The 27,055-nt window shown below is 43.9% G+C and overlaps 2 protein-coding genes across 2 annotated transcripts; both read right to left on the bottom strand.

The window, feature by feature from the left end:
- Positions 1–11,855: 11,855 nt before the first annotated feature.
- Positions 11,856–19,707, bottom strand: LOC109867584 (uncharacterized). Its single transcript, XM_020456847.2, has 9 exons — positions 19,569–19,707; positions 17,464–17,727; positions 17,000–17,299; positions 16,513–16,812; positions 15,053–15,154; positions 14,859–14,933; positions 14,072–14,155; positions 13,930–13,961; positions 11,856–12,297 (listed from the first exon to the last, which is right to left on the bottom strand). Exons 1-9 carry the CDS (start codon positions 19,705–19,707, stop codon positions 12,262–12,264), a joined length of 1,332 nt encoding a protein of 443 aa, XP_020312436.2. The 3' UTR covers positions 11,856–12,261.
- Positions 19,708–20,451: 744 nt separating this feature from the next.
- LOC109867606 (uncharacterized) lies at positions 20,452–23,999 on the bottom strand. Its single transcript, XM_020456863.2, has 7 exons — positions 23,866–23,999; positions 23,193–23,501; positions 22,732–22,992; positions 22,176–22,493; positions 21,765–22,070; positions 21,478–21,573; positions 20,452–21,107 (listed from the first exon to the last, which is right to left on the bottom strand). The coding sequence occupies exons 1-7, from the start codon at positions 23,942–23,944 to the stop codon at positions 21,049–21,051; spliced, it is 1,428 nt and encodes a 475-aa protein (XP_020312452.1). The 5' UTR covers positions 23,945–23,999; the 3' UTR covers positions 20,452–21,048.
- Between the last annotated feature and the right edge of the window lie 3,056 nt (positions 24,000–27,055).

Genomic DNA, 27,055 nt, shown 5'->3' with positions numbered 1-27,055 from the left:
AATGACACACACATACACACACCCCACCCCCTCTCCTGAACAGGGAACAGGAGATGCTATGGAAGACACTCTTTCCTCCCCCTCCTCTTTCCCCTCGCCCTCTCCTCCTCTCTTCCTCCTGAACATCTGTGGTAGCTACAGACGGCGCTGTGCTATCTCTGCAGTACAGGAAGAGGCTGAGCTGAGCTACTGAGCTCTGATTAGATTACACAACTGCAGAGTCACACAGCAAGTGTATGGAACCGGTACAGGAACACAGGCAGGGGGGAGGTGTGTGTGTGTGTGTGCCTGCACATCCTTCAGGGTTACCACTTTCTAATACCACAGAGGAGGCATTGAATAACCCTCAGGAAGCCTTCTCCATACACAGACACACACAGACAACATATTACTGTCTCCTCCAATGAGAATCAAAGTAACACTTCTTCAAGACTTAATAGAAATGCATCCTTCCTCCTTCCTCCTCGTCCTTATCACCATCTCCTAAGGAAGGAAGTAGAAAGACAGAACCCCTGTCTTTTCTGTTTTATTTACTTTGTTATTCTGCTCTCTTTGGGGAGATAAGATACTCTGTACTTTGTGGCTGTGTACGGATGGTACGGATGGTGGGATGGAGTGATGGAGGGATGTGGAGTGGATAGAGATATGAAGAGTGGATGAGTGTTAAGGTAAGGCTGTAAAGGGAAAGGAGCTGTGGCCTGCCTGCTATTCTACCCGGGTCAGTAGATGTGTGACTCTGTGCTCCAAAGACCTCTGTCTATATCACTCTCTGTCTCAGGCTCTGTCCCACTTTCCAAGGCTAGCCAGAGAGGCTTGCTTCCTTCAGCCCAGAAAAGACAACACAGGTCTATCTATTTTCTTATCTCTTCCCTCTTCCCCTCTCTATCCCTTTCATTTCCTCTCCTCCTGCCTTTCCTTCCTGTAGCTTCCTGTAGCTTCCTCTTTTATCTGTTATCGCTCTTGCTCTAACTCTCTCTCTCTCTCTCTCTGTGTGTTTCTCTCTCTCTCTCTGTGTTTCTCTCTCTCTCGCTCTCTCTCTCTCTCTCTCTCTCTCTCTCTGTGTAGAGGTGTAAAGAGCCAGGAAGGTTCAGATAGCTCTATCTCTCCCTACTCCAAGCTGTCAGCTCCAGCCGTTGCCACGGCGACTGACTATTGTCATGGCAACCCCGGTGGGTTGGAGGAGGAGGGAGCGAGAGGCTGAGTGGAAAGAAAAATGAGAGAGTGAGAAGTCACTGTTTTTTCTCATTAAACGATAAAGAAACCACTGTGCCTCTAATCTGTGTTTCGCTGCCACTTTATCAGCAAAAAATATCAGGGCCGCTTCCTACTTCCTTCGGAGTAAATAGCAGTGGGCCAGTCCATTTGGTAGTCTAATGATAACCATTTATTAATAGTGATGCCAGAATTAACTGGGCCTCAGCATACATACAGCACTACTCAGGCAGGCTTTTCACTATTTCTCATTGGTGCGTAATGAGAGAGACAGGAGGAACAGTCGTCATGTTTGGTTAGGCTCCTGTTCTTTTTTTCCTTCCTCTAAAGAGCAGGGCTTTCGTCCTGGGTTTCAATTGGGCCATAACAAGGGAGAAGGGATGCAGGTCAGTGGCTCTGTATAAATACGTTTAACCCCATTACCGGCTGTGTGAACGTGAATACAGCCAGCCTGAGTCCACCGCCACCCGCACTCTCCCCAGGGATAACCTCGGCGCTCATACACACAGAGACACAGGCACACACACACACACAAGGGCACACACATGCGCTCACACACATGTACACACAGAGGCACACACACACACAAAGGTATACACATGCATTTATGCAAGCACAAACACACTAAGAGGCGCTCTTACATTGGTCCTTCACCAGAATAAAGTGCAAGTCAGGCATAGAAAATCAATATATGATACATTTTCTCATTCCGCACAGCTGGGGCAACACGGCTCAGTGCCCCCCCCCCCCCCCCCCCCCCGTGTGTGTGTTTGTGTGTGATGTAGGCACTCTATGTTGAAATAGCACCTAATAGAAATGCATTAAAAAGACTTCCGAGCTGCGGGAACCGTGCAGGCAAAGGAATAAAAACAGATAACCTATTAGGAAGATTGATGGCTATACTGAGCGGACAAGTCTATTCTCTGTCTGGCCAGTGTCAGGTTATGCACAGTAAGAAAAGCCAAGCCTATTCTCTCTCTTTCTCTCTCTAGATTTGTTGTCTTTATGTCTTTTTTTTTCTTCTTTTCGCTGAGTCCTTGACTTGCAGTCTCAGTCGCTGTGGTCTAATTTTGTTTCAACCCCCTCCACCTCTAAATAACATTGATTCCTTGGCCTCACACAGGAAAGGCAGGCCGCTCTTATTCCTCAGTCTGTTCTGTGATAGTCATTTCACAGCGCTGAAAGATAATTATACCGACTACCCTAACAAGGTCAGGGCTGTATCAAATGGCACCTTACACAGTGCACTACTTTTAGCGCACTACATCGGGAATAGGGTGCCATTTGGGACTATTACCTACATAGTGCACTACTTTTAGCGCACTACATCGGGAATAGGGTGCCATTTGGGACGCTGCCCAGAGGCCATCATCCTCTGATGTGTTAACAATGTGGAATGGAAGGTCACCCAAGTACCACCATTGCAGATTTTATTACCCTTGAGCTCTGAGCCACCGACGTGGGCCACTAGGCCACCATTTTGTGCCTCACATCACAGTCGCGAGTGATGGCCAGGTTAGATGGATGGTCAGGCCTGCAACTGGCAGTTGGTCTCGGCTCAGTGAGATTAGCATCGTAGCGGATGGCATCCATCATATGGCTAGCAGGCCAAGCCCCCCCCCCCCCCCCCCACACACACACACACCTGTGCTGTATATCTCCTTAGTTACAGGGGGATGGAGGCAAGGCAGTGGGATTGAATGGGGGAATGGGTTGGGGATTCAGAGGCAGGGACACGGCTTGTTTAGAATACAACAGGGATAAAAGGGTTGGGGGGGGGTCAGCCAGAGTGGTAACACCACCGCAACACTGCCTAGACTTATTATAATCTGCCTGACGTGGGGGGGGGGGGGGGGGGGGGGGGAGTATCACATCACATCCCAGCCAGGGTTAATATAGCAGGGCTGCCTGTATGACGTTCCCTGTACTCTCCTCTCCTTTCCTTTTGATGTGACCATCATGAAAGAAAACTCCCCGTTCGCATGCCGTCTTTGGAGGAAAGTAATTACATTCAGACATACAAAGGCCTTTCTATAATACCCAAAATTCACCCAGGCCCCTACCTCCCTTTCTCTCTCTCCATCCCTCCTAACCCCTCCCTCTACCCTTCTACCTCTTCCTCAGTTGCCAAGTTTCTCCATATCTGCAGCTTCATTCTACTACAACGTGTCTGCCCATCAGGAATGCTGGCATGCTGCAATATGTGGCATACCCTCATCCTTCTCTCCTCCTCTCCTTCCATCATTTCACCATTCGTCCTCTCACCCTGAATCCCCCTGCCGCCCCATCCTCTCTCTCTCCATACAACCCTCTCTCTCTCTGACGTGGTCATGAAAGTACGGGCCGCAGTTCTAATCAGACTGATAATTAGAATAAATTAGGCCCACTGATTCAATTAACCTTTTTCAAATTTGTCTCCCTGCGATGTAGCCAGTCGTTTTTACATCCTGTCGACATGGGCTCCCACAGTACAGGACATCAATCAGGCTGGGACGGGCCACTGGAGGGTACGGGAGGGATGGAGAGGGTACAGGACGGTTACAGTGTCCCTGCCCATATTTACAATGGGCAGGGACACTGGAGTGATAGAGGTAGATATGTAGGGGTGAAGTGACTAGGCATCAGGTTATTCTGTATGATAAACAGAGTAGCAGCAGAGTATATGATTATTGTATGTGAGTGGGTGTGTGTAGAGTCAGTATAAATGTATGTGCATATTACGTGTGTGAGCAAATGATGGAGTGAATGTTTGTATGTGTGTGGAGTGTCAGTGTGTGTAAGTGTGTAGGGCCCTGTGAGTGTGCATAGAGACAGTCCGAAAATTTGACTCAGATAGTCCGTGTAGCCATTTTGTTTGCGATTTATTTAGCTATGGACTGCTACACATTTCCATTTCTCCAATGCGCCATTCCTCTTTCCCTTTTCTATTTTTTTTCAGCTTGAGTCAGAAGTTTGAACCTCTCCCTCCCATCCTCCCTGAGTGACAAAGGCGATACCACTCCTCCTCAAGACAAGACAATGGCCAAGCTACTTTGCATTCACCTCTGACTTTGCATCCAAAGCTGACTCTCTCTCCTCTGTTCTCATCCTCCTAGATCTATCCGCTGCCTTCGACACCGTGAACCAACAGATCCTACTCTCCACCCTCTCAGGGCTGGGTGTCTCAGGCTCTGCACACTCTTGAATTGCATCCTACCTGGCATGTTGCTCCTACCAGGTGATGTGGAGAGGATCTGTGTCTGCACCACGTACTCTTACGACTGGTGTCCCCCAGGGCTCGGTTCTAGGCCATCTCCATTTCTCTTTATACACCAAGTCACTTGTCTCCGTCGAATCCTCATACGGTCTCTCCTGTCATTGCTATGCGGATGACACTCAACTACTTTTCTCCTTCCCCCCTTCTGACACTCAGGTTGGCGACACACATCTCTGCATGCCTGGCAGATATCTCAACTTGGATGTCGGCCCACCATCTAAAGCTCAATCTCGACAAGACGGAACTGCTCCTTCCCCCAGGGAAGGCCTGCCTGCTCAAATACCTGCAAAGAACCTTGGCGTGACCCTGAACAACACCCTGTCATTCTCTGCAAACATCAAGTCAGTGACCCGCTCCTGCAGGTTCATGCTCTACAACATCCGTAGAGTACGACCCTACGTCACACAGGAAGCGGTGCAGGTCCTAATCCAGGTACTTGTCCTCTCCCGTCTGGACTCCTGCAACTGGCTGTTGGCTGGTCTCCCCGCTTGTGCCATCAAACCCCTGCAACTTATCCAGAACGCTGCAGCCCACCTGGTTTTCAACCTTCCAAAGTTCTCTCATGTCACCCCTCTCCTCCTCACACCTCACTAGTATAAAGTCAAAGCTCGCATCCACTACAAGACCATGGTACTTACCTACGAAGCAGCAAGAGGAACTGCCCCTCCCTACCTTCAGGCTACGCTCAAACCCTACACCCCAACCCGAGCACTCCATTCTGACACCTCAGATCTCTTGTCCCTCCCACACCTACGGGAGGGCAGCTCCCACTCAGCCCAGTCCAAGCTGTTCTCTGTCTTGCTGCCCAATGGTGAAACCAGCTTCCCCCTGAAGCTAGGACAGCAGAGTCCCTGCCCATCTTTCGAAATCATCTGAAACCCTACCTCTTCAAACAGCATCTTAAATAATCCTCCTCCCCACCTAGCTATCTTAAGATGAATGCCCTAACTGTAAGTCGCTCTGGATAAGAGCTACTGCTAAATGACAACATTTTTTATGTAAATGTCGTAAAGATGTCCGTAAACTTCCCCAGTTTATCATGTCCACTAAATGAATGAGGTTGTCCGGTCCCCAGTTCATGTCCAGGGCAATAATATCACAGAAAATATTTAGTAATTTAGCTTTGAGGAATGGTGAAGACCCCTCATCCTCCGAGGGCCGGCTGGAGCCATGCATCTTACCCACCCGGCGTGCCTAGAGATGATCCATTCTAATCGCATCAATTGCATATTACTTTAGGGCCTGTGATGCATCGCTCGCCAATCCATTACATATTTATCACACACGCGGAAGGGCACCTGTGTCGGTGGGTCGGGCCCCTACCCCCACCACCTGCTATGGAGTGACAGGGAGCTGATCAGTAAGATTGATTTGGTGGGGGCCGGAGGGGGGAGGGGGGTGTATGTGGGTAAGAGGGGGGGGATGGGTGTGGGGGTGGGAGGCATAATTTGGGGTTTTATGTGTGTGTGCAGGGGCGTCTGCGTGTGTAGTTGTGGGCCTTTGGACAAAACACTATAGCGCTGCAGAGCAGAGCAGGGTGAAGGGCCTTCCTGTGGGATTGCACAGAGAACAGAGGCTTCTAATGGGCCTTATTGATCCACACACACAGCCCAGTGACTGATGACAAAGTAAAAGCCCCCTCCTTCCAATCAACTGCCCCCCTCCATCCCATCCCTCCCCAGATCCCTCCCTCTATTCCATCTCTCCTTCCCCCCATCCCATCCCTCCCTCCATTCCTCCCTTGCATTGCTCCCTCCATTCCTCCCTCCTTTCCCGGGTCCCTCCGAGAGAGAGGGGGTTGTCTAACGTCTTGCCTGCTGAACATTTTATCACAGGGCATTTCTGGTTGGTAGTAGTGCTGTCTTGTCTGGGGCTCTAATGAGAAACAGGGTTGGATTCCAATATGTGAGCTGTTGTATATCACCACTGTGAATACATAAGCAGCTAGACAAGGCCAGGGCTGTATTTAACCAGAGATATGTGTCATTGGTTGTTCAGGTACCAAACCGAGGGTCCTGAAGCACACACAGACAGACACAGACAGACACACCCACACACAGAGACACAGACACAGCGTTATTCAGGGTCTCTGTGGGAGCTGTTAGCTATAAACACACAAGACAGGAACCTGTCTCTGAAGACATTAGTCCCCCAGTGAAGCATCACCATCACCACCATTGTGGTGCGTCTGATTTCCTACCATCATAAAACATTGACAGACATTTATGTCTAGCGCAACGAGTCCACTGTTGTCATTGCTTCTGTTGACATGACAACAGTGGGGGGTTCATAAGTGTGTGTTTGCAGGCTCCCCCTGGGATTGGTGACGGTGGACGGTAACATGGACTCATAACATGGTATCCATGGTGATGATGAGTCAGTGCCAGTTTTCCAAACACTCATAATTAAACAGAGAAGAAGCCACGTTTGAGTTGCAACAGACTAGAGAGTGAAAGGAGAGATAGCCTGTTATTGAGATGACGGTAAGGAAAACAGCTCACAAAAAGCCATTATGCTTGTTGGTGTTGTTGTATCAGGGCTCACTGTTATCAGATTAGGTAACAGTGGCAATTATAAAAGCCTCTCTCGCTGCTTCTCTCTCTCTCCCTCTTTCTCTTTCTGTCTCTCTCCGCTTTTTATTTCCAAATCAAATTAGTGGGGGCAAAACACACTCCCCCGCTGTGACGCAAAACACACACGCACACACACGTTAACAAGAGAAGCAGGGGGGGGGGGGGGAATCTATTTTATACACTGTACGTACCCACAAAAGCACCCCGGCACACACATTCTACAGCCCACGACTCACACACCCCATCTCTGTTCTCCAATCAGAGAAAGTGGATCCCTGGCATATGCCTCCTCACCCTGGGCAATCACAACATTAACTTCCTCAGTTTCATGTTAATGAGAGATCCTGTTCCTGCTTAATAGCTGGCTGTGCTTGACTCACAGAGAAAATCAATTCTCAGTCATTTCCACATATCACGTCTACTACTGCTTTAGTCCCTTCAGCAGCAACAGGGACTGCCACAGAAAACCCATTATGGAGAACAGGATAAAGAGATACAGGGGTAAGAGATGGAGAGAGACAGAGACAGAGAGAGAGGAGATAGAGATGGAGAGATAGAGATAGAGGGAGAGAAAGAGAGAAAGAGAGGGGGGGGTGGAGAGAGGGAGAGAAAGAGGGGGAGAGAGAGAATGATGGAGGGAAAGAGGGATGCAGAGAGAGAGGGATAGGGATGAAGATACTGAGACATGGAAGGAGAGAGAGAGTTACAGAGAGAGAGGGGCAGAGAGAAAGAATGAGAGTGGGAGCATTTGTCAAGAAGAGAGACAGGGAGATGAGGGGATGGATGAAAGAATGGATGAGAGGATGGAGAAAGAGGAGGAGGAAGGAGACAAAAGGAACAACCAATCCCTATGCTGTCAGGCTGATGGGGAGGGGGGGTCTGGAGGAGGAAGGGATAGAGGGATGGATTGATGAGAGGTTGGGCCTATGTAGGCCCCTAGGGATGAAGGAGAGGAGAGAAGAGGAGAGGAAGGCACGGACCGATTGATGGGGAAAGAGAGAGACATAAGCATAATGACACATAATAGGCCCCTAACACTTAACAACAAACAGCCACATCGTTTCTTCTGCACATGCAGCGCAGCACGGCTCGCAGCATTAAAAAAGCATTTTTCTCAAGATGTCGGTACCAGTAAGCTGCATCACACACGTGGACAGGGAATCGTATCGTTCCTGGAGCACAGGGCTCAATGCAGGATAACACAGCAATAAGCAGTGTGTATTTATGTAATACTGGCCCAGCTAATATTCCCCATATACAGAAGCATGCACAATTGGGAAATTAGAACCATAATTGAGAAATGTGGAAAATCCATATTTCGAGGAAGAGGAGCATGAAATTCTAAATGAGTCATATGTTAGATGTTATTATTCACAGTGAAATGTAGCCATGGCTATGGACTCACCTAATCCCTAGGAATACATGAATGCTGTCATCGGTGATCAGATATCATGAGGAAGCTGATGGAGCGGGAAAAGGGGCAAAGATTGGGAGAGATGGGAAGCCACAGAGACAAAGGAGCAGTAATACAGAGACCATACATATACTGACCCAGGATCAGGAGCAGTACGGAAGCAGGGAAGCTAGATGAGCAGGAGTAGATGTAGAGGCTTCCTCGGAGAAGAGTCAGTGTACTGTAGCTAGGTTACACAGTGCTTTGGAACAAGACAAGTGGAAATTGATAGACTGGAGCGATTCACCAATTGGACTGACAAGATCCTTTGTCCGATTCAATGGCAACACTGCAGTGACCCAGATCAAGTGAAACCCTCCTATCTGCTAGTGCATGAATGGTAACCTTTGTAATGCCCAAGTGCTCAGACCCAGACTCATCACAGGGAGAAAAGAATGAGGGAGTTTCTGACATTTTTCAGAGTTTGGTAGTTTCTGAAAGACTGATAGTTACTACGGTGAAAAGGGGCGAAGACAGGCAATGACTGTACGATGATGACTCAACAGCATGCAACCACACAATGGTCATAGTCTTGGTTTCCCTGGCTGTGACACTCATAACGTCCAATCAAATCAGTGTCCTATTGGCTGAATTTGAATGTGAAGTGGATTTGCACTCCTTGTGGAAAGAGACGTGTATCATTGTGTGTGTCTATCTGTGAAAGTGACAGAGAGTAAGGAAAATAGGGGAGAGAGAGAAAGAGAGAGAAAAAATGAGAGAGAGAGAAGAAGAGGCAGAGAGGAAGAGAATAACAAAGACATGTCTAGGTAGAGAACATTAGATAGACTGACAGTGGGACCATATTTTCACACTCACAGCAGTGTGGGAGTCCGTAGGGTCCCCCTCCTCGCCCCTAGATTGCCATCGACCCTGCCACTTCCTAGTTCACCTGCTAATGGAGAATGAAGCTGACTGGTTTAGCAACTCACTGTTAGCAAACCCCCCTCATGCTGCTATATTGGACCATACCAATATGTCTTAAAGGGTTGAGGGTATAGATGCAATAAATACCCAAAGCAGACATCACACGTCATACTGTCTATTGGTTATTGATGGTCATGTAACAGGACGCGGGAGTGATTATCATTATACTGTGGCCCCTATGGGCCAAAAAAAATAGTGCACTGTAGAGGAAATAGGGTGCCTTTTGTGACGAAGCCTGTGTGTCCACAGTATGATGGACGTCCTGTAAACAGTAGCCCACATTGCAGGGTTTTATTTACTTCTACAGAATAACATAACACAGTGATGACACAATGCTTTATGTCCCATGGCACATTTGTCTAACTTCTTGAGAATAACACTCATTTTACTGTATGAGGCTCTCTGTGTCCCACTACCCCCAATGAGTAATCCATGTTTACACTCAGTCTGTCTGGCCCACAGATATCATACAACACAATTACAATAGAACACGCCAGCAGCATCATCCCAGTGGGGCAATTAGCAAGACAGAGATTAGAGATATAACCCAGTTCTTTTACAACAATATCACTGTGACGATGACTCAGTGCCCACCCAAATGGCACCCTATTCCCTATGCAGTGCACTACTTTTGACCAGAGCCCTGTGCACTACATAGGGAATAGGGTGCTGTTTGGGCGGCAGACAGAGTCATTCCAGGAGATGACGTTCCTTTCTCCTTAAAGCACTCAGACACAAATCAGCACGGCGTTGAGTTTGGTCACCACACCTCCACTCCAGACAGCAGAGCTAAATGACTTTGCAGTTGGCAGGGAAGGATGTCTCCTGCTCTGTACCCGGAACAACTCATTCACTCACACTCTCTCTCTCATTTCCGGGATGTCGGTCGAAGGGACACTCACTGCGGTGTTCCTTGAAACTAGGGCTCTGCACAGGCTGAAAGACTCAGCAGATGGATGGTCATTCAGTGGTGACTACTGTTGCGTTTGTCACTCTTTGGCCAAACGGGTTTTGTAACCAGGTTATCTGCAGTTGTTTCACTGTCACATAAAGAGTCCCTTCCCAGTCACAGATATCCCCTCATCAGCACTACTGATCATGTTCCAACATCGTCTCAGCAAGTTTATAGTGTGCTATTATACCTATGCATGTTCACAGTAGTATTTTTCCAGTCCTCTGCAGCCCTTATTTTGTGTGTGAGGGTTTAGGTCCGTTGGACACCCTGACTTGTGTCAGTGGGAGTGAGACAGAGACAGAGATGCATCAGGGTAGGAGCGTGTCTGGCAGCCTATCTGTAAGGTAGCAGTGCATGATGAGATCTGGGTAAACATTGCCTTAAATAGAGAACACGCTGCACTGGTGACAGGAGACAGACCGACTGACAGGCATTCATCCATCCACTCTCCTACCTCTGTATGCTTTCCTATACAGAATACTGTGGTGTGTGTGTGTGCATATTTTTGGGTGTGCATATTTTTGTATGTGCATGTTCAGATGTATAAGTCTCTTTGTGTGTGTGTGTTAGCATGTGTTTGTGTGGAGATATGTGAGGCGATCAAAGAGTTAATACTCTTTGATACTGTAAAACTGTACTGGCTTGCCCCCTATTGGAGGACAGCATTCATACCAAATGAAGTGAAAATAAACATGAGTATAATACATTTCTCACACAAACCATGTTTTCTGCAAATAAGCGTTTCCACAATGGATATTTCAAAAATGACCATTACCTTGCATTGTCCTAACACAGAATGTAACAGAAGAATCTCCAGTCTGACACTACTGTAGCACCCAGTCTATTGCAGATGAGAGGTTTGCAGTGAAGGAGACCATGCAGGGTGAAAGGCAGAACATGTGTTCACCTTGGTTCATTCTCCTCTCAACGCCTGCAGCCTTCACTTCCTCCACGAGTCATTATGTATCAGTGTGAATTGAAATCATGTTTTGTTTCCCATTCCTTCTCTCAAAATCAAGTATAAAAGACTTCATTTCAGGAGACCTTGGATCTTTTCAATAGCTCCCAAATGTGCACACACACAAGCATGCTCATATAAGCGAGCATGTGTGTGTGAGTGTCTGCGTACACACACACACACACACACACACCTCTGCACAAAGCAGGAGGGATTCTGCTGCTACTCTGCACCTGTCTGTGCATAAAGACATTCCTTCTGGATGTGCAGTCTATTCATTGCATTTAGTGTGCCTACATACCTTTGTTGGGGAGAAAAGCATTGAATTACTACCTTTTCACTGCAATCCCTAAAGGAACTAGCGATAGCAAAGGAGAAGGAAAGGGGGCTGAAAGAAATGAATTATTCCCTTCCGCAAACCTCATGTACTGTATTCTCGCAAAATGATCATTTTCTTTCCAACAGTGCTATCTACTGGTAACATATCCAACTCCACTCACCTATGCAATAACAAGACATCAAATGACGAAAAACATTTTTATTTAAACATATATCGAATGAAACATACAAAATGCACATGCATGAAAGACTACAAATATATAAAACTATTATTTGCATCCATGGCTGCAATGTAGGTTACAGCCATCAATATTTCAGACCAAAATGTAAACCCTCCAATGGGCTAGCTGCTGTATTTACACAGCAGTCTTAGTAAGCATATATTACTGTATCATTAAATGCACGAATCAAAAGCAGTATAATAAACTAATTGAACAAATCTCATAGGTTTAAAATGAAAGGTAACTGGCATATAGCATAATTTCAAAAGCAATCAGTATTGTGGTATCATTTTCTCTGTAGACTAATACACATTAAATCATTGTCAAAATGTGGAACACAATCCCTGAAACTTAACATGGGTAATTTTCCTTATATGTTGAGAGTTGAATAGATCACAGCACTTTCCTGTATGTATGGACATGAACACCAGTTTAAAAAAATAAAAAACAAGGAGCACACTACATTTAGACAGATATTACAAATAGTAACTATATATTTATAGATATATGCAGTACCAGTCAAAAGTTGACACACCTACTCATTCAAGGGTTTCTTTACTTTTACTATTTTTTACATTGTAGAATATTAGTGAAGACATCAAATTAACACATATGGAATCATGAAGTAACCAAAAAAGTGTTAAACAAATCAAAATATATTTTAGATTCTTCAAAGTAGCCCCCCTTTCCATTGATGACAGCTTTGCACACTATTGGCATTCTCTTAAACAGCTTCCCCAACGGTCTTGAAGGAGTTCCCACATATGCTGAGCACTTGAAAGCTGCTTTTCCTTCACTCTGCAGTCCAACTCATCCCAAACCATCTCAATTGGGTTGAGGTCAGGTGACTGTGGAGGCCAGGTCATCTGATGCAGCACTCCATCACTCTCCTTCTTGGTCAAATTGCCATTACACAGCCTGGATATGTGTTGGATCATTGTCCTGTTGAAAAATAAATGATAGTCCCACTAAGCCCAAACCAGATGGGATGGCGTATCGCTGCAGAATGCTGTGGTAGCCATGCTGGTTAAGTGTGACTTGAATTCTAAATAAATCACTGACAGTGTCACCAGCAAAGCACCCCTACACTGTCACACCTCCATGCTTCACAGTGGGAACCACACATGCAGAGATCATCCGTTGACCCACTCTGCGTCTCACAAAGTAATGGAGGTTGGAACCAAAAATCTCAACTTTAGATTCATCAGACCAAAGGACAGATTTCCACTGGTCTAATGTCCCTTGCTCATGTTTCTTGGCCAAAGCAAGTCTTTTCTTATTGGTGTCCTTTAGTAGTGGTTTCTTTGCAGCAATTAGACCACGAAGGCCTGATTCACACAGTCTCCTCTGAACAGTTGATGTTGAGATGTCTGTTGCTAGAACTCTGGGAAGCTTTTATTTGGGCTGTGGCTGGTAACTAATGAACTGATCCTCTGCAGCAGAGGTAACTCTGGGTCTTCCTTTCTGTGGCGGTCCTCATGAGAGACAGTTTCATCATAGAGCATGAAGGTTTGTGACTGCACTTGAAGAAACTTTCAAAGTTCTTGAAATGTACCGCATTGACTGACCTTCATGTCTTAAAGAGATGGACTGTCATTTCTCTTTGCTTATTTGAGTTGTTCTTGCCATAATATGGATTTGGTATTTTACCAAATAGGACTATACCACCCCACCTTGTCACAACACAACTGATTGGCTCAACACATTTAGAAGGAAAGAAATGATACAAATGAACTTTTAACCAGGCTCAAACATGAATTGAAATGCATTCCAGGTGACTACCTCATGAAGTTGGTTGAGAGAATGCAAAGAGTGTGCAAAGTTGTCATCAAGGCAAAGGGTGGCTACTTTGAAGAATATCAAATTTATTTAGATTTGTTTAACACTTTTTTGGTTACTACATGATTCCATGTGTTATTTCATAATTTTGCAGTCTTCACTATTAATCTACAATGTAGAAAATACTAACAATAAAAACCCTTGACTGGTACTGTATATAAATAACAAAACGATCATTTTAATAAAGTGCTATTCTTACCTGATTTGACCTTGCTGTGACTCTGTTTGTATCTGAAAAAAAGATAATCATATAGTTACGCTTCATCTACACAAGTTACATTCTTTGATCGCCTCACATTCAAAAACCATTCTGTTTTTACACACACACACACACTACTCACCACCAAGCCTGGGTTCACCCAAAGCAAATTCAGAGTAATGAACTTCCTCATTCTCATCTTCCCCTGTTTGACCCTTCTGGCTCTCTGGTAGTAAAAAAAAAAAGTTGCCAAAATGTTAACACAGTTGTGATTTTTGTGTAACTTCCTATACATCGGTTGGCACTGTGGAACATTCTGGAAAGTCATCTCTACTTTCTGCTTACTGTACCAGTGGAGGCTCCTCAGAGGAGGAAGGGGACTACCATCCTCAGTGAATATAAAGCAAATAAACTATTCAAATATTGTCTTCTCTCTCTCAATGAGTCAACTACTCACCACATTTTATGCACTGCAGTGCTAGCTGGCAGTAGCTTCTGCTTTCAGTATAAAATTCATTCTGATATTTTGATTGAATGGACAACATGTTAGTTCATGCTGCAAGAGCTCTGATAGGTTGGACGACGGCCTCCGGAAGTCGTCATAATTACTGTGTAAGTCTATGGAAGGGGGTAAGAACCATGAGCCTCCTAGGTTTTGTATTGAAGCCAATGTAAGATAACTGTACTCCGGCCACATGGTGTGACCCTACAGAGTACTGTTGAGGCTACTGTAGACTATTGCAAAACAGTGTGTTTAAATGAGTTATTGGTGATAATAATATTTTTTGGTATAATTTTATCCAAAAAGGATCACTTTAATGTTTCACTATAAACAATAGTGGACGGTCCACCCCTTCCTCCTCTGAGGAATCTCCACTGCCATATCGATATTGTACATCACATTAGACCCAAAGTGAAGAAGTGTATACCTTGGTCTCTTAGTGGATCTGTGGCGTTATCGTACACTGGGTCATTCTTCTGGGTCAGCGGTAGGTTCGCCACAGCTTTGAAAATAGCGATCATAGCAAAAATGTTCACACAATTGTTGACATAGGCCTAAATTGAAGATGTAGCAATCCAACAAGTTTGATCAGAAATAGTGGTCATTATCAGTGTATTTTACCTGTCTTCTTCCTCTTCAGGTAGAACACCAGAGCACCAACCAGGACCCCAGCAACAACCATAGCAATGCAGCCCACAATGACCACAGTCCGCAGACAGTCATCTGTGGTAAGCAAAAAGACACAAACAAAGAGTATGAGAGAGAACATGCTGGGATATGAGATACCTGAGTACTTACTACACAGCTGACTCCATTTGCTAAGTGTAATGAGTGCGCTGAGAGTCGGGAAGCAAGTACAGGGAGTGAGTGTTTTAATAAATAAACACAAAAAACACTAAACACAAACAACGCACCGACATGAAACTGAGTCAATAACACCTGATGAAAGAACCAAGGGGAGTGACAGATATAGGGAAGATCATCAAGGAGGTGATGGAGTCCAGGTGAGTGTCATGAGGCGCTGGTGCACTTGACGATGGTGACAGTATCAGCAGTCTGATGACCTAGAGGCCGGAGAGGGAGTATACGTGACAGTAACCCCTCCCCGACAAAGGTGATGAACCCGGGGATCAGGAGCGAACCGGTCATGAAGCGCGGGAACCTGTCACGCCGGCTGGTGCGCGGGAACCTGTCACGCCGGCTGGTCCGCGAGAGCCTGGCGATCCGGTGGAGGCAGGGGAGCCCGACGAGCCGGCGGAGGCATGAGAGCCCGACGAGCCGGCGGAGGCATGAGAGCCCGACGAGCCGGCGGAGGCAGGGGAGCCCGACGAGCCGGCGGAGGCAGGGGAGCCCGACGAGCCGGCGGAGGCAGGGGAGCCCGACGAGCCGGCGGAGGCAGGGGAACCTGTAGCGGCTCCCGGACCCGGCGTCATTTACATTGACACCATTTTTTTAATTTTATATATGCTTTCCTTAGGTGAGGTGTTATTCTGTAACGAGTGCGCTAAGAGACGGGAAGCAATTACAGGGAGTGAGTGTTTTAATAAATAAACAAAACAATAAACACAAAACCCAAACACCAAACCGACATGAAACAGTCAATAACACCTGAGGAAAGAACCAAGGGGTGTGACAGATATAAGGGAGATAATCCAGGAGGCGATGGAGTCCAGGTGAGTGTCATGAGGCACAGGTGCGCTTGACGATGGTGACAGGTGTGCGGGATAATCAGCAGCCTGATGATCTAGAGGCCGGAGAGGGAGTATACGTGAAACTAAGACTCTAAATTCATCACAGTTTACATTGCCCAAGGGCAATACAGAGACATTGATTTGGTTACTTGAATGATATACTGTCTGTTGTTTATGATGATGTCATCTAACTGAATCTTTAATAGATTCCAATCATTCAGATGGAGTGATCTAATGTAATCTACAGACATGTGTTACCTTTCATAGACAATGTTGATGTAATGAACTCTGATCTTCCAGCAGAAATCACTGAAACTGAGGGGAATGCTTGCACTGAGCATGCCCCCTGTGAACAGCATAGAATGCAAGTGCAGCAAAACAAGTTGTTACCTGTCATTGATGACATTGTTGTCTGTATGGGGAGTGTGAGGGTCAGGGAGGCTGTCGCTCTGAGCATGCCATCTGTGAACACAGCACACTGCCAGTGCAGCTGGTCGCTACGGAGGCTGGGCAGGGTCACACTGAGCGTCCTGTTAGGGTGACTCTCTGTCAGGACGTCCTGTTTGACCAGCAGCCACCTGCTCCCCTCCATCCTCATCCAGGCCAGGGTCACAGGGTCACCGCTCACCTCCGACACCTCACACCTCACCACCACGGGCTGGCCACCAGGGGGCCCTCCAGATTCAGATACTAAGATAAATAACAGAACAAAGTACTGTACTGTACTTTGACTGAAAGAGCAGTAACTGTAACAATGTACTGAACAGCTGATTAAATTAAATTATTACATGAAAAATGGATGGTTGTCATAGTAACCAACAGTATAAGTGAACAGAGTGTCTGCTCTCTCATTGTTAAAAGACAAAAGCAAAGTTACCTCGAATGGTTGTGATTTTAACCGAGCTGAACCTGTATTGTTCAAAGAAACATGTGAAAACTCCACTATCCTCAAATGTCACCGGTGAGACATGCAGTGGGAAATCATATCCGTTGAATGAGGGAGATGAGAATCGGTCACTTCTGACTTTGTCCGATGAAGTCAGAGTAACAGATGTTGTTGATCTGCTCACGGTCCATTTGGCTCTGCGGTATGAGGAACTATACCTGCAGATCAACTTCACCTCACTGCTGTTGCTGCTCTCTCGAAACAGATGTATCAATGGGTTAGTAAATGTGTCTGGAAAAAAGAAACGTAAAAAGGAAAATGCTGATGATATTGTTTGCCTGTATAGTGCAGTTGTATCACTCTTTTCTTTGTATTATTGAGGACCATCTTCCTGAATATTTCACATTTGGTCAAGTCATGTATTAATATATTACATTCATGTTAATAAATCTTACCTGTTTGTACATACAGTGTAGTATAAACTGTATACAACAACTCTCCATTCAGTCTGAAATTGCAGTTAGATCTCCCCTGGAGATTCTGATCGACAGTGTGGATGATCATGTGGACAGTGTTGTTGTAGAACAGCGTGGTGTTAGAAGTGGAATCTCCATCTCTTTCCCACTGCAGTGTGGCCCCATCTGGTAGGCTGGACACCTCGCAACGCTCACTCACATCAGAACCCAGATACACTTTATTACCATTATAGTTTGGTGTCACTGCAAAAAGGAGATATATATTACTGTACTTCAATTTGTTAAAAGAAGATAAAACGAGGGGAAATGTGGAAATCAGTGGTTTACATTTTTACAAATCTAAAAAGCTTGAAAATCAATACTGAAATGATAACAACAGCAAAATTTTGTCTCTTATTATGATAATGACGAGGCGATATACATTGATATTTAAAACGATTCAAATTATACACATTGAGAAACTGAACATGATCAATATACCTTTAACCACAAAACCAAACACCTCAAATCTCGCCAGAACTGCTGAAGCTGGTTTGGTTTGCATGAACACAAACTCTCCAGCATTTTCATATTTTCTTTGCATAGACAGATCATATCCTGTTCCTTGTGAGAAAGGAGCCTGTGTGTTCCAATAAGGATTCCTATTCATGGAGGAAGTGATTTGGGCTACTGAAGTGTTTGAGTGTCTGCCATCATGTGAGGTCCACAACCATTGGTGCGCTGTCCCTTTCGGAACTGCAGGGGAAACTTGGAGAGTGACTATGTTATTGGTCTCGGCAAGGAAAAATATCTTCTTTGACAATTCTGTGGAGGGAAGATATTCAAAACGATGGGATAAAAATCTGCAAAATATCTTTATATTAATATTATTCACTGTTCAAATCACACATTTTCTCTCGCTCTCTTTCTCATATGACTCCTCAATAGCTTCATCATACTTGTATGTCATGCTTTAAAGGGGCAATCTGCTGATAGAACAACAACAAAGCAGTTAACCTGCTACTGATTTGGGAAACAGCTGAGGGATGGGCCTGGAGATATTTATAAAAATGTTTATAATATTTATATTGTTTACAACTTATATTTGGGATGCTGATGGGGTACAACAGTTGAACTAAGCTCATTATGCAGTTCAAATCTTCAAGAATCAATGGATGTATATCAGGGATGGGCAACTTGGTGGGTGGTGAGGGCCACTAAAACTGAACTCCTCATGAGGAGATGTAAATTCCTTGCAGGTCTGCATAACCACATATGCATAATCCCCCCCACCACCACATAGTGAGAAAAACATTTCAGCAGAACCCATCTTGACAGCGGAGAGAAAAAACATGTTTTGGAGTAAATTTTCTACAATTTTACAAGTTGATTTTGTTTGACTCATTTCCTGCAATTCTACACATTTTGCCATAAGGTGAGGAGAAATGTGTGCAATTTTTAATATGATATCTGAGTGAGACTGACTAACAAAATCAATGTGTTCCCCCCGGATGGTAATTCGACCATGATTACTACATTTAGATAGCTAGCAGCAAGACTAACTTACCAATAAAAAAATGTCAGCTGACATGGACTAATTGACTGACAATCAGTGACTGCATCATAGAAAAACTGTTGATGCACAAACATATTTAAAAAATGTCACATTGTATATTATCCTATTCTAACTTGCAACAGTAGGTTGAGACCCCGACTGAGAAAAAAACTTTTTTTTTTTTATGTACTTCTTCTTTTGACCCGAGGGCCTTCAAAAGGGGCGGGCCTCCAGTTTCCCATCCTGGGTGTTCACAGCTGCAGGAAGTAGGAGTGCTGAGGCTGCTGTAGCACCCCCTGAAATATCTGATTGAAAATATCCTTAAAAATTCACACAAAAATGCGACCCCCTTGACAAAACATTCTCAGCCCCTGCCCAATCCTCCATTGCTGAAAAAATGTACTGCATTCCACCCCAAACTACACCCCGCGGCTATGCTGGTGTATATCATTCATTTAAAGGTCTCCAAATGGATGTAGCAACTACAGTTTACCTCTTTAAATGGTGACTCTTTTATGTCAAATAATTCAACCAGAAACATGTTACTCACGTTCAGCTGAGAGTCCCTGACCGGATCTAGATATCCACAGCAGAATCCACAACAACGTTACACCCATAGAGCCACTGTACTGCCCCATGTTGCTGTATGTTACTGTTCTGTTCCCGTATCTACTCAGTAGCCAACTCATATCATTACTGACGTCTCTGATAAATATGTTCAGGAAATGACTGAAGAAAAGAAGAAGTTCAAAAACTACAGATGTGATGCAATTATAAAATGAGTGCAAATCTGAGGATATAGTACTTTATAAAATCTCATTTTACTTGTATCAGCCATATACTGAATGTAGCAAGCAGGGATTATGGAGCAGGATTAAGTTATCAATGCCACACCACCATCACAATTTTATTTTACATAACTAAGCAAGTCAGTTAAGAACAAATTCTTATTTTCAATGGAGGCCTTGGAACAGTTGGTTAACTGCCTTGTTCAGGGGCAGAACAGATTTTTACCTTGTCAGCTAGGGGATTCGATCTAGCAACCTTTTGGTTACTAGTGCAACGCTCTAACCACTAGACTACCTGCCGATAATAGGCATCAATGGGATCAAAACAATAGTCAAACATGTCACAGTTTAGCACCATGTAGCAGAATATAATGTAAATGCTGTGCAATTTAAATAATAGAAGTAGTATTATTACAAGGATGTTACACATTTTAGAATGAATATGGAAACAAGACATTTTCCCCTTGAAGCAAACGGTGAATATTTTGAAATTCCAAAGACCATGATGTCCAAATGCAACCAAAGGCTTTCAAAACCAAAAAGCCTAACTTGCTACATTATAGCCAGTCTCTTATAACAGTCCATTCAAAGTTCAAAGCTTTCCTAATACAGGACAATCAGATGATAAAATAAGCTGAGACACTGTTGACAAACTAGTATTAACATCCCCATTTATTGTGTACAAACATTACAGACTGAGGATGAATGGAAATGTACATTTCTAGGATGAACTAAATAATATACACTGAGTGTAAAAACATTACTACTTAGACTTGACCGTTCACCCTCTGAATTTCACACATACACAATCCATGTCTCAATTGTCTCAAGAATCCTTCTTTAACCTGTCTCCTCCCCTTTATCTACGCTGATCAAAGTGGATTTAACAAGTGACATCAATAATGGATCATAGATTTCACCTGGATTCACCTGGTCAGACTATGTCATGGAAAGAGCAGGTGTTCCTAATGTTTTGTACACTCAGAGTGAATTATTTAGGTCTTTTGGAAAGATGCTTACAGTATCATAACATGGTCATGTTTTCAATATTAGTCTTTGAGGGGAAGGTTGTTGGTGGTTAACACATTATTTTAACACCAGTGAAGTTTCTATTGCCAGACCTTTTGACAGAACACAGTGTGTCATGTGGTAATTTAGTGTGAAAGACTTCACTGGTTGGTACAGACATGGGTGGGAAAGCTATATTTCAACACAGCCACAGGCCATAGGCTAGCAACAAGGCTATACACTAGTCTCCTCCAGTTGAGCAGGTTCCTCCTTTTGTCCCTGTGTCTGGGTGCCTGGATGGAAGACACAACAACACATCAACCAGAAGAGTTTGAAATGATGTCATTTACACACACTAATTCACTAGTTTTCCACTCAGTACTTATGGTGGTATGGTACTTAAAGGTGATCATGTTTGTTACTACATAAATTTCATTTAAGTTGTAGTTCACTACAAAATCAAAGTTGGTCATATGTTTGGAGACTTTAAAAGCTCTCTAATGCAGAGAAGGATCAGCGTCCCATGAGAAAGGCTAGCTCTGCCTCGGTCCAAAACGAAAGAGAAAGATAGACAGTACCTAAGGCAGATATTTTTGATGGTTCCTCAATGTCCCATTCCTTTGGGATTGGGTTGCGTCTATCCAAGAGGGAGTGTCTCCTTACCGTTTGGTCTTCGACAGTAGAACCCAAGAAGTCCCAGAATTCCTAGGGTGGCAGCCATTGTAATCACCCCTCTGACCACTGTCTCGGTGCCCATCCCTGTGAAACAGAGACTTCTGTTAGATTATATTAAACATGGCAACCTCTCCAGCATGGTAACCTATTTATTTTGTTACACTAGGCCTATGCCAGGGGAGAACAGAGGTCCAGTGAGAAAAATGTGTTTGGTTTGAGATAGGTTGGAACAGATTAGATCAATTTGAAGAGAGTCTATCATAACAAGTTGTTACCTGTCATTGAAGACATTTTTGTCTGTGTGGGGAGTGTGAGGGTCAAGGAGGCTGTTACTCTGAGCATGCCCTCTGTGAACACAGCACACTGCCAGTGCAGTTGGTCCCTGCGGAGGCTGGGCAGGGTCACACTGAGCGTCCTGGTGGGGTGACTCTCTGTCAGGATGTCCTGTTTGACCAGCAGCCCCCTGCTCCCTTCCATCCTCAGCCAGGCCAGGGTCACAGGGTCGGTGCTCACCTCCGACACCTCACATCTCAGGACCACCGGTTGATTCCTGGGGAATCCACTAGGTGGAACTGCGGAGACTGAAATGGAAATCTGGAGATCATTGGGGATCTGTTCTCTCAAAGATTAGTAAAATAGATTATTCTGAAAAATGCACCGTGGATATTTAAAATGATAATTCTCACCCTTTAGGGTTACCACATTAATAGAGGCAACTAGGAGGTTTTCAAAATAGCAGTTGAACCTTCCAGAATCTTCAAACTTCACCGGTGAGAAGTAGAGAGGGAAGTAATATCCATTGAAGTCCCCGCATGAAAATCTCTCATTAAACGTGTCATTGGATCCGTACATTGTAGTTGTCACAAGGTGAACCTCTTTAGCTGTAGATAATGGGGTCCAGGACCATGATGCATAGATGTACCCATCTGATGTCATACAAAACAGTGTCACCAGAGAGCTGTTAGAGCTCTCTCTGTACATTGTGAGAGTGGCATCAGACGAAACTGTGGAGAAAACCATAGCGTTGTTCAGTCAGAGGGGAAAGTTTAATTTTATTTCAATCCAAAGTCTAAATGGCATTACGGGTCCATTTTATTGTAAATGTATCACATGTGATCACCATTTATCCATTTAAAATGAGACCAATATTATTGATTGTCAATGACTACTGATCAAGAGGACAACATTCACATTTCACATAAAGGTTTTGATATTTCAGTTAGATAAGAACGCATTTTGTACCTTCCTCAATTCTGACAGCATTAGAGACATTATATAACAGTGTTCCATTCTGTCTAAAAGTGCAGAAGTATGCCCCCTGACTGTCCAGATGAACACTGCGGATGATCATGTGGACAGTGTTGTTGTAGAACAGCGTGGTGTTAGATGTGGAATCTCCATGTCTTTCCCACTGCAGTGTGGCCCCATCTGGTAGGCTGGACACCTCACAACTAACACTCACATCAGAACCCAGACGAAATGAAGGCCAAAAGGAAGGTGTAACTGAAAAAACATGGAATTTTAAAATGGTTACAATGTAAACTTACTGTCCAAACTAAAACAATAATGTGAATGAACAATTACGGTGAAGAAATTAATTCTGGAAGCTGGCTTTCGAAACGATTTAATCATTGGAAGGTATTTGTCATTATGGAAGATTCGCGATGGCGTGTCTGTACAAAACAGAAACAGAATCTACTTACTTTTTGTGGCGAAGATCTCAATCTTAACCAATGGGACATTTGCTCTTACCAACAAAAACACCCCTGCACATTCAAACTTCGGCTTCACTGTTACGTCAAAGTCTTTGCTGCAAGAAAAGTACTCTGTGAAAGGTGGACTAACCACTAGCCTAGAGGATATTGCTCTGGCTATTTGAATCTCTGAGTATCTCCCATCATGTGAGGTCCATTCCCAGCTGAACTCTGACCAGTGAGGTTGAGCCAGGTCTGATACAGACAGATGCACACTCTCTGTCTGACCAGAGATCAAGAAGATGCTCCTCTTCATCACTGTGTGTGGACAATGAGACACAGATCTGGTCAAATGACAGTATTAATTCACCCCATAACAGTTTCAAAATGCACAGATTATTTATTGTGAATCTGGTTTAAAGCCCCTTATTTGTCTTAAAAATCAAGGACAACCGATTCAAATTAGAGAATAGGTTTTCAAAGTCTAATCGGTATACCAGTTTCCCTCTGATAGTCATAGAAACTGTCCATACTGTACATGTAATCCTTTAATATACATTTAAATTGCTTGTCCCAGATATTTGGGTTTTGAATGAAATATTCTGCTTGTAGAGTTTTAAACAAGATGTTCAGAGCAACAAAATAATGATGATGAAATACATACAGTAAGAACTGAACTCACCCTCAGCAGAATTCCCTGATATGCATAACAGGATCCACCACTGAATAACCATAATGTGGTCCATACCCTGACCTGACATTTAACTCCAGTTCCACCAATATCTGAGAAACAACTCCAGACAAAGAGAAGGAGCATAGCACATTCTTACATTGAAACAGCAGCTTGCACAATTTCCGCTGTCTTGTTCAGTTACATCTCGTCATCTCACTATTGCATTCATCATTGTAGCAACTTGTTCTCTTGATCTGATAACGTAAATTTTTTCTCAGTTGATTTGAACCGTTAGCATTTGTGCTACCCATTTTGACCATTGAATGCCATGGTCGGATGTCCAAGCCAGGCGAAATGTTACAGTAGTTACAGTAATGGAATGGACCCAGAAAACTGTACGTGGTTTTATTCTCAATTACGTTAATAATACTTGAACAAAAACACACCACGGGAAAAAGGTACAATTTAAACTGGAATTGAACTGGAATTGAAATAGAATCAACTCAAATTAGGAACGATTTTACTTAACATGATCTAAACAGGTGTTACAGGAAGCAGTTTGTTCGTTATATCACCAGACCTATACACAGATTCAAAAAAAACATATGGTATGGTAAAGTGAAGTGAAGTGCATAGCAACGTTATAATGGGGTTACGTCCATGAAGGTTCATTAGCATTAAAGGCACAACGCAGCTTTTTAAACATTTATATTAAATCATTTCTGGGTAACAATTTAGAACTTTACTGTAATAGATTTCCATTAAAAGTATTTTGTGTTTTTCTTCATGTATTGGGTCAGGCCAGGGTGTGGCATGGGGTTTTTGTATTGTGGTGTGTTTTGTCTTGGGGTTTTGGTGTGTATGTATTGGGATTGTAGCTAGTGGGGTTATCTAGCAAAGTCTATGGCTGTCTGGAGTGGTTCTCAATCAGAGGCAGGTGTTTATCGTTGTCTCTGATTGGGAACCATATTTAGGCAGCCATATTCTTTGAGTTTGTCGTGGGTGATTGTCCTTACTGTCGTTGTTCCTAGCGCTTTGTTTATTTACACAAGTATAGGCTGTTTCGGTTTTCGTTACGTTCTTTGTTTTGTAGTGTTTTGTGTTTATTTGTGTTTCACGTTGTTCATTAAACATGGATCGCAATCTACACGCTGCATTTTGGTCCGACTATCCTTCACACCTAGAAAACCGTAACAAAGGGTCAAAAAATAATTTTGGGGAGTGGTCTGAGTGGGAAGGGAAAAACTGAAACATAGCCATTATTGGCAGATTGTTTTGGAACTCTTTGTTATTGGTCTATTAACCAATTTACCACATGGTGATGTCATGATGGAAAACCAAAACTTCCACCCATTCAAACCCAATGATTAAAAGGTCCTTTGTGGATTGTATTTTCAACCAGAAACTTTCAGGAATTAAAACGTATTATTATTTTTTCAAACTTTTACAGTGTTAGTTTCATCAGCTGTTTTAAATGGACCTTTAAATGGCGGCAGGGTAGCCTAGTGGTTAGAGCGTTGGACTAGTAACCGAAAGGATGTACAGTGCCTTGCGAAATTATTCGGCCCCCTTGAACTTTGCGACCTTTTGCCACATTTAAGGCTTCAAACATAAAGATATAAACTGTATTTTTTTGTGAAGAATCAACAACAAGTGGGACACAATCATGAAGTGGACCGACAATTATTAGATATTTCAAACTTTTTTAACAAATCAAAAACTGAAAAATTGGGCGTGCAAAATTATTCAGCCACTTTACTTTCAGTGCAGCAAACTCTCTCCAGAAGTTCAGTGAGGATCTCTGAATGATCCAATGTTGACCTAAATGACTAATGATGATAAATACAATACACCTGTGTGTAATCAAGTCTCCGTATAAATGCACCTGCACTGTGATAGTCTCAGAGGTCCGTTAAAAGCGCAGAGAGCATCATGAAGAACAAGGAACACACCAGGCAGGTCCGAGATACTGTTGTGAAGAAGTTTAAAGCCGGATTTGGATACAAAAAGATTTCCCAAGCTTTAAACATCCCAAGGAGCACTGTGCAAGCGATAATATTGAAATGGAAGGAGTATCAGACCACTGCAAATCTACCAAGACCTGGCCGTCCCACTAAACTTTCAGCTCATACAAGGAGAAGACTGATCAGAGATGCAGCCAAGAGGCCCATGATCACTCTGGATGAACTGCAGAGATCTACAGCTGAGGTGGGAGACTCTGTCCATAGGACAACAATCAGTCGTATATTGCACAAATCTGGCCTTTATGGAAGAGTGGCAAGAAGAAAGCCATTTCTTAAAGATATCCATAAAAAGTGTTGTTTAAAGTTTGCCACAAGCCACCTGGGAGACACACCAAACATGTGGAAGAAGGTGCTCTGGTCAGATGAAACCAAAATTGAACTTTTTGGCAACAATGCAAAACGTTATGTTTGGCGTAAAAGCAACACAGCTCATCACCCTGAACACGCCATCCCCACTGTCAAACATGGTGGTGGCAGCATCATGGTTTGGGCCTGCTTTTCTTCAGCAGGGACAGGGAAGATGGTTAAAATTGATGGGAAGATGGATGGAGCCAAATACAGGACCATTCTGGAAGAAAACCTGATGGAGTCTGCAAAAGACCTGAGACTGGGACGGAGATTTGTCTTCCAACAAGACAATGATCCAAAACATAAAGAAAAATCTACAATGGAATGGTTCAAAAATAAACATATCCAGGTGTTAGAATGGCCAAGTCAAAGTCCAGACCTGAATCCAATCGAGAATCTGTGGAAAGAACTGAAAACTGCTGGTGACAAATGCTCTCCATCCAACCTCACTGAGTTCGAGCTGTTTTGCAAGGAGGAATGGGAAAAAATTTCAGTCTCTCGATGTGCAAAACTGATAGAGACATACCCCAAGCGACTTACAGCTGTTATCGCAGCAAAAGGTGGCGCTACAAAGTATTAACTTAAGGGGGCTGAATAATTTTGCACGCCCAATTTTTCAGTTTTTGATTTGTTAAAAAGGTTTGAAATATCCAATAAATGTCGTTCCACTTCATGATTGTGTCCCACTTGTTGTTGATTCTTCACAAAAAAATACAGTTTTATATATTTATGTTTGAAGCCTGAAATGTGGCAAAAGGTCGCAAAGTTCAAGGGGGCCGAATACTTTCGCAAGGCACTGTAAGATTGAATCCCCGAACTGACAAGGT

This window comes from Oncorhynchus kisutch, linkage group LG2, assembly GCF_002021735.2.
Source record: "Oncorhynchus kisutch isolate 150728-3 linkage group LG2, Okis_V2, whole genome shotgun sequence".
NCBI lineage: Eukaryota > Metazoa > Chordata > Actinopteri > Salmoniformes > Salmonidae > Oncorhynchus > Oncorhynchus kisutch.
The sequence above is the reverse complement of the archived record's forward strand: the minus strand, read 5'-3'. Positions and strand labels throughout refer to the sequence as shown.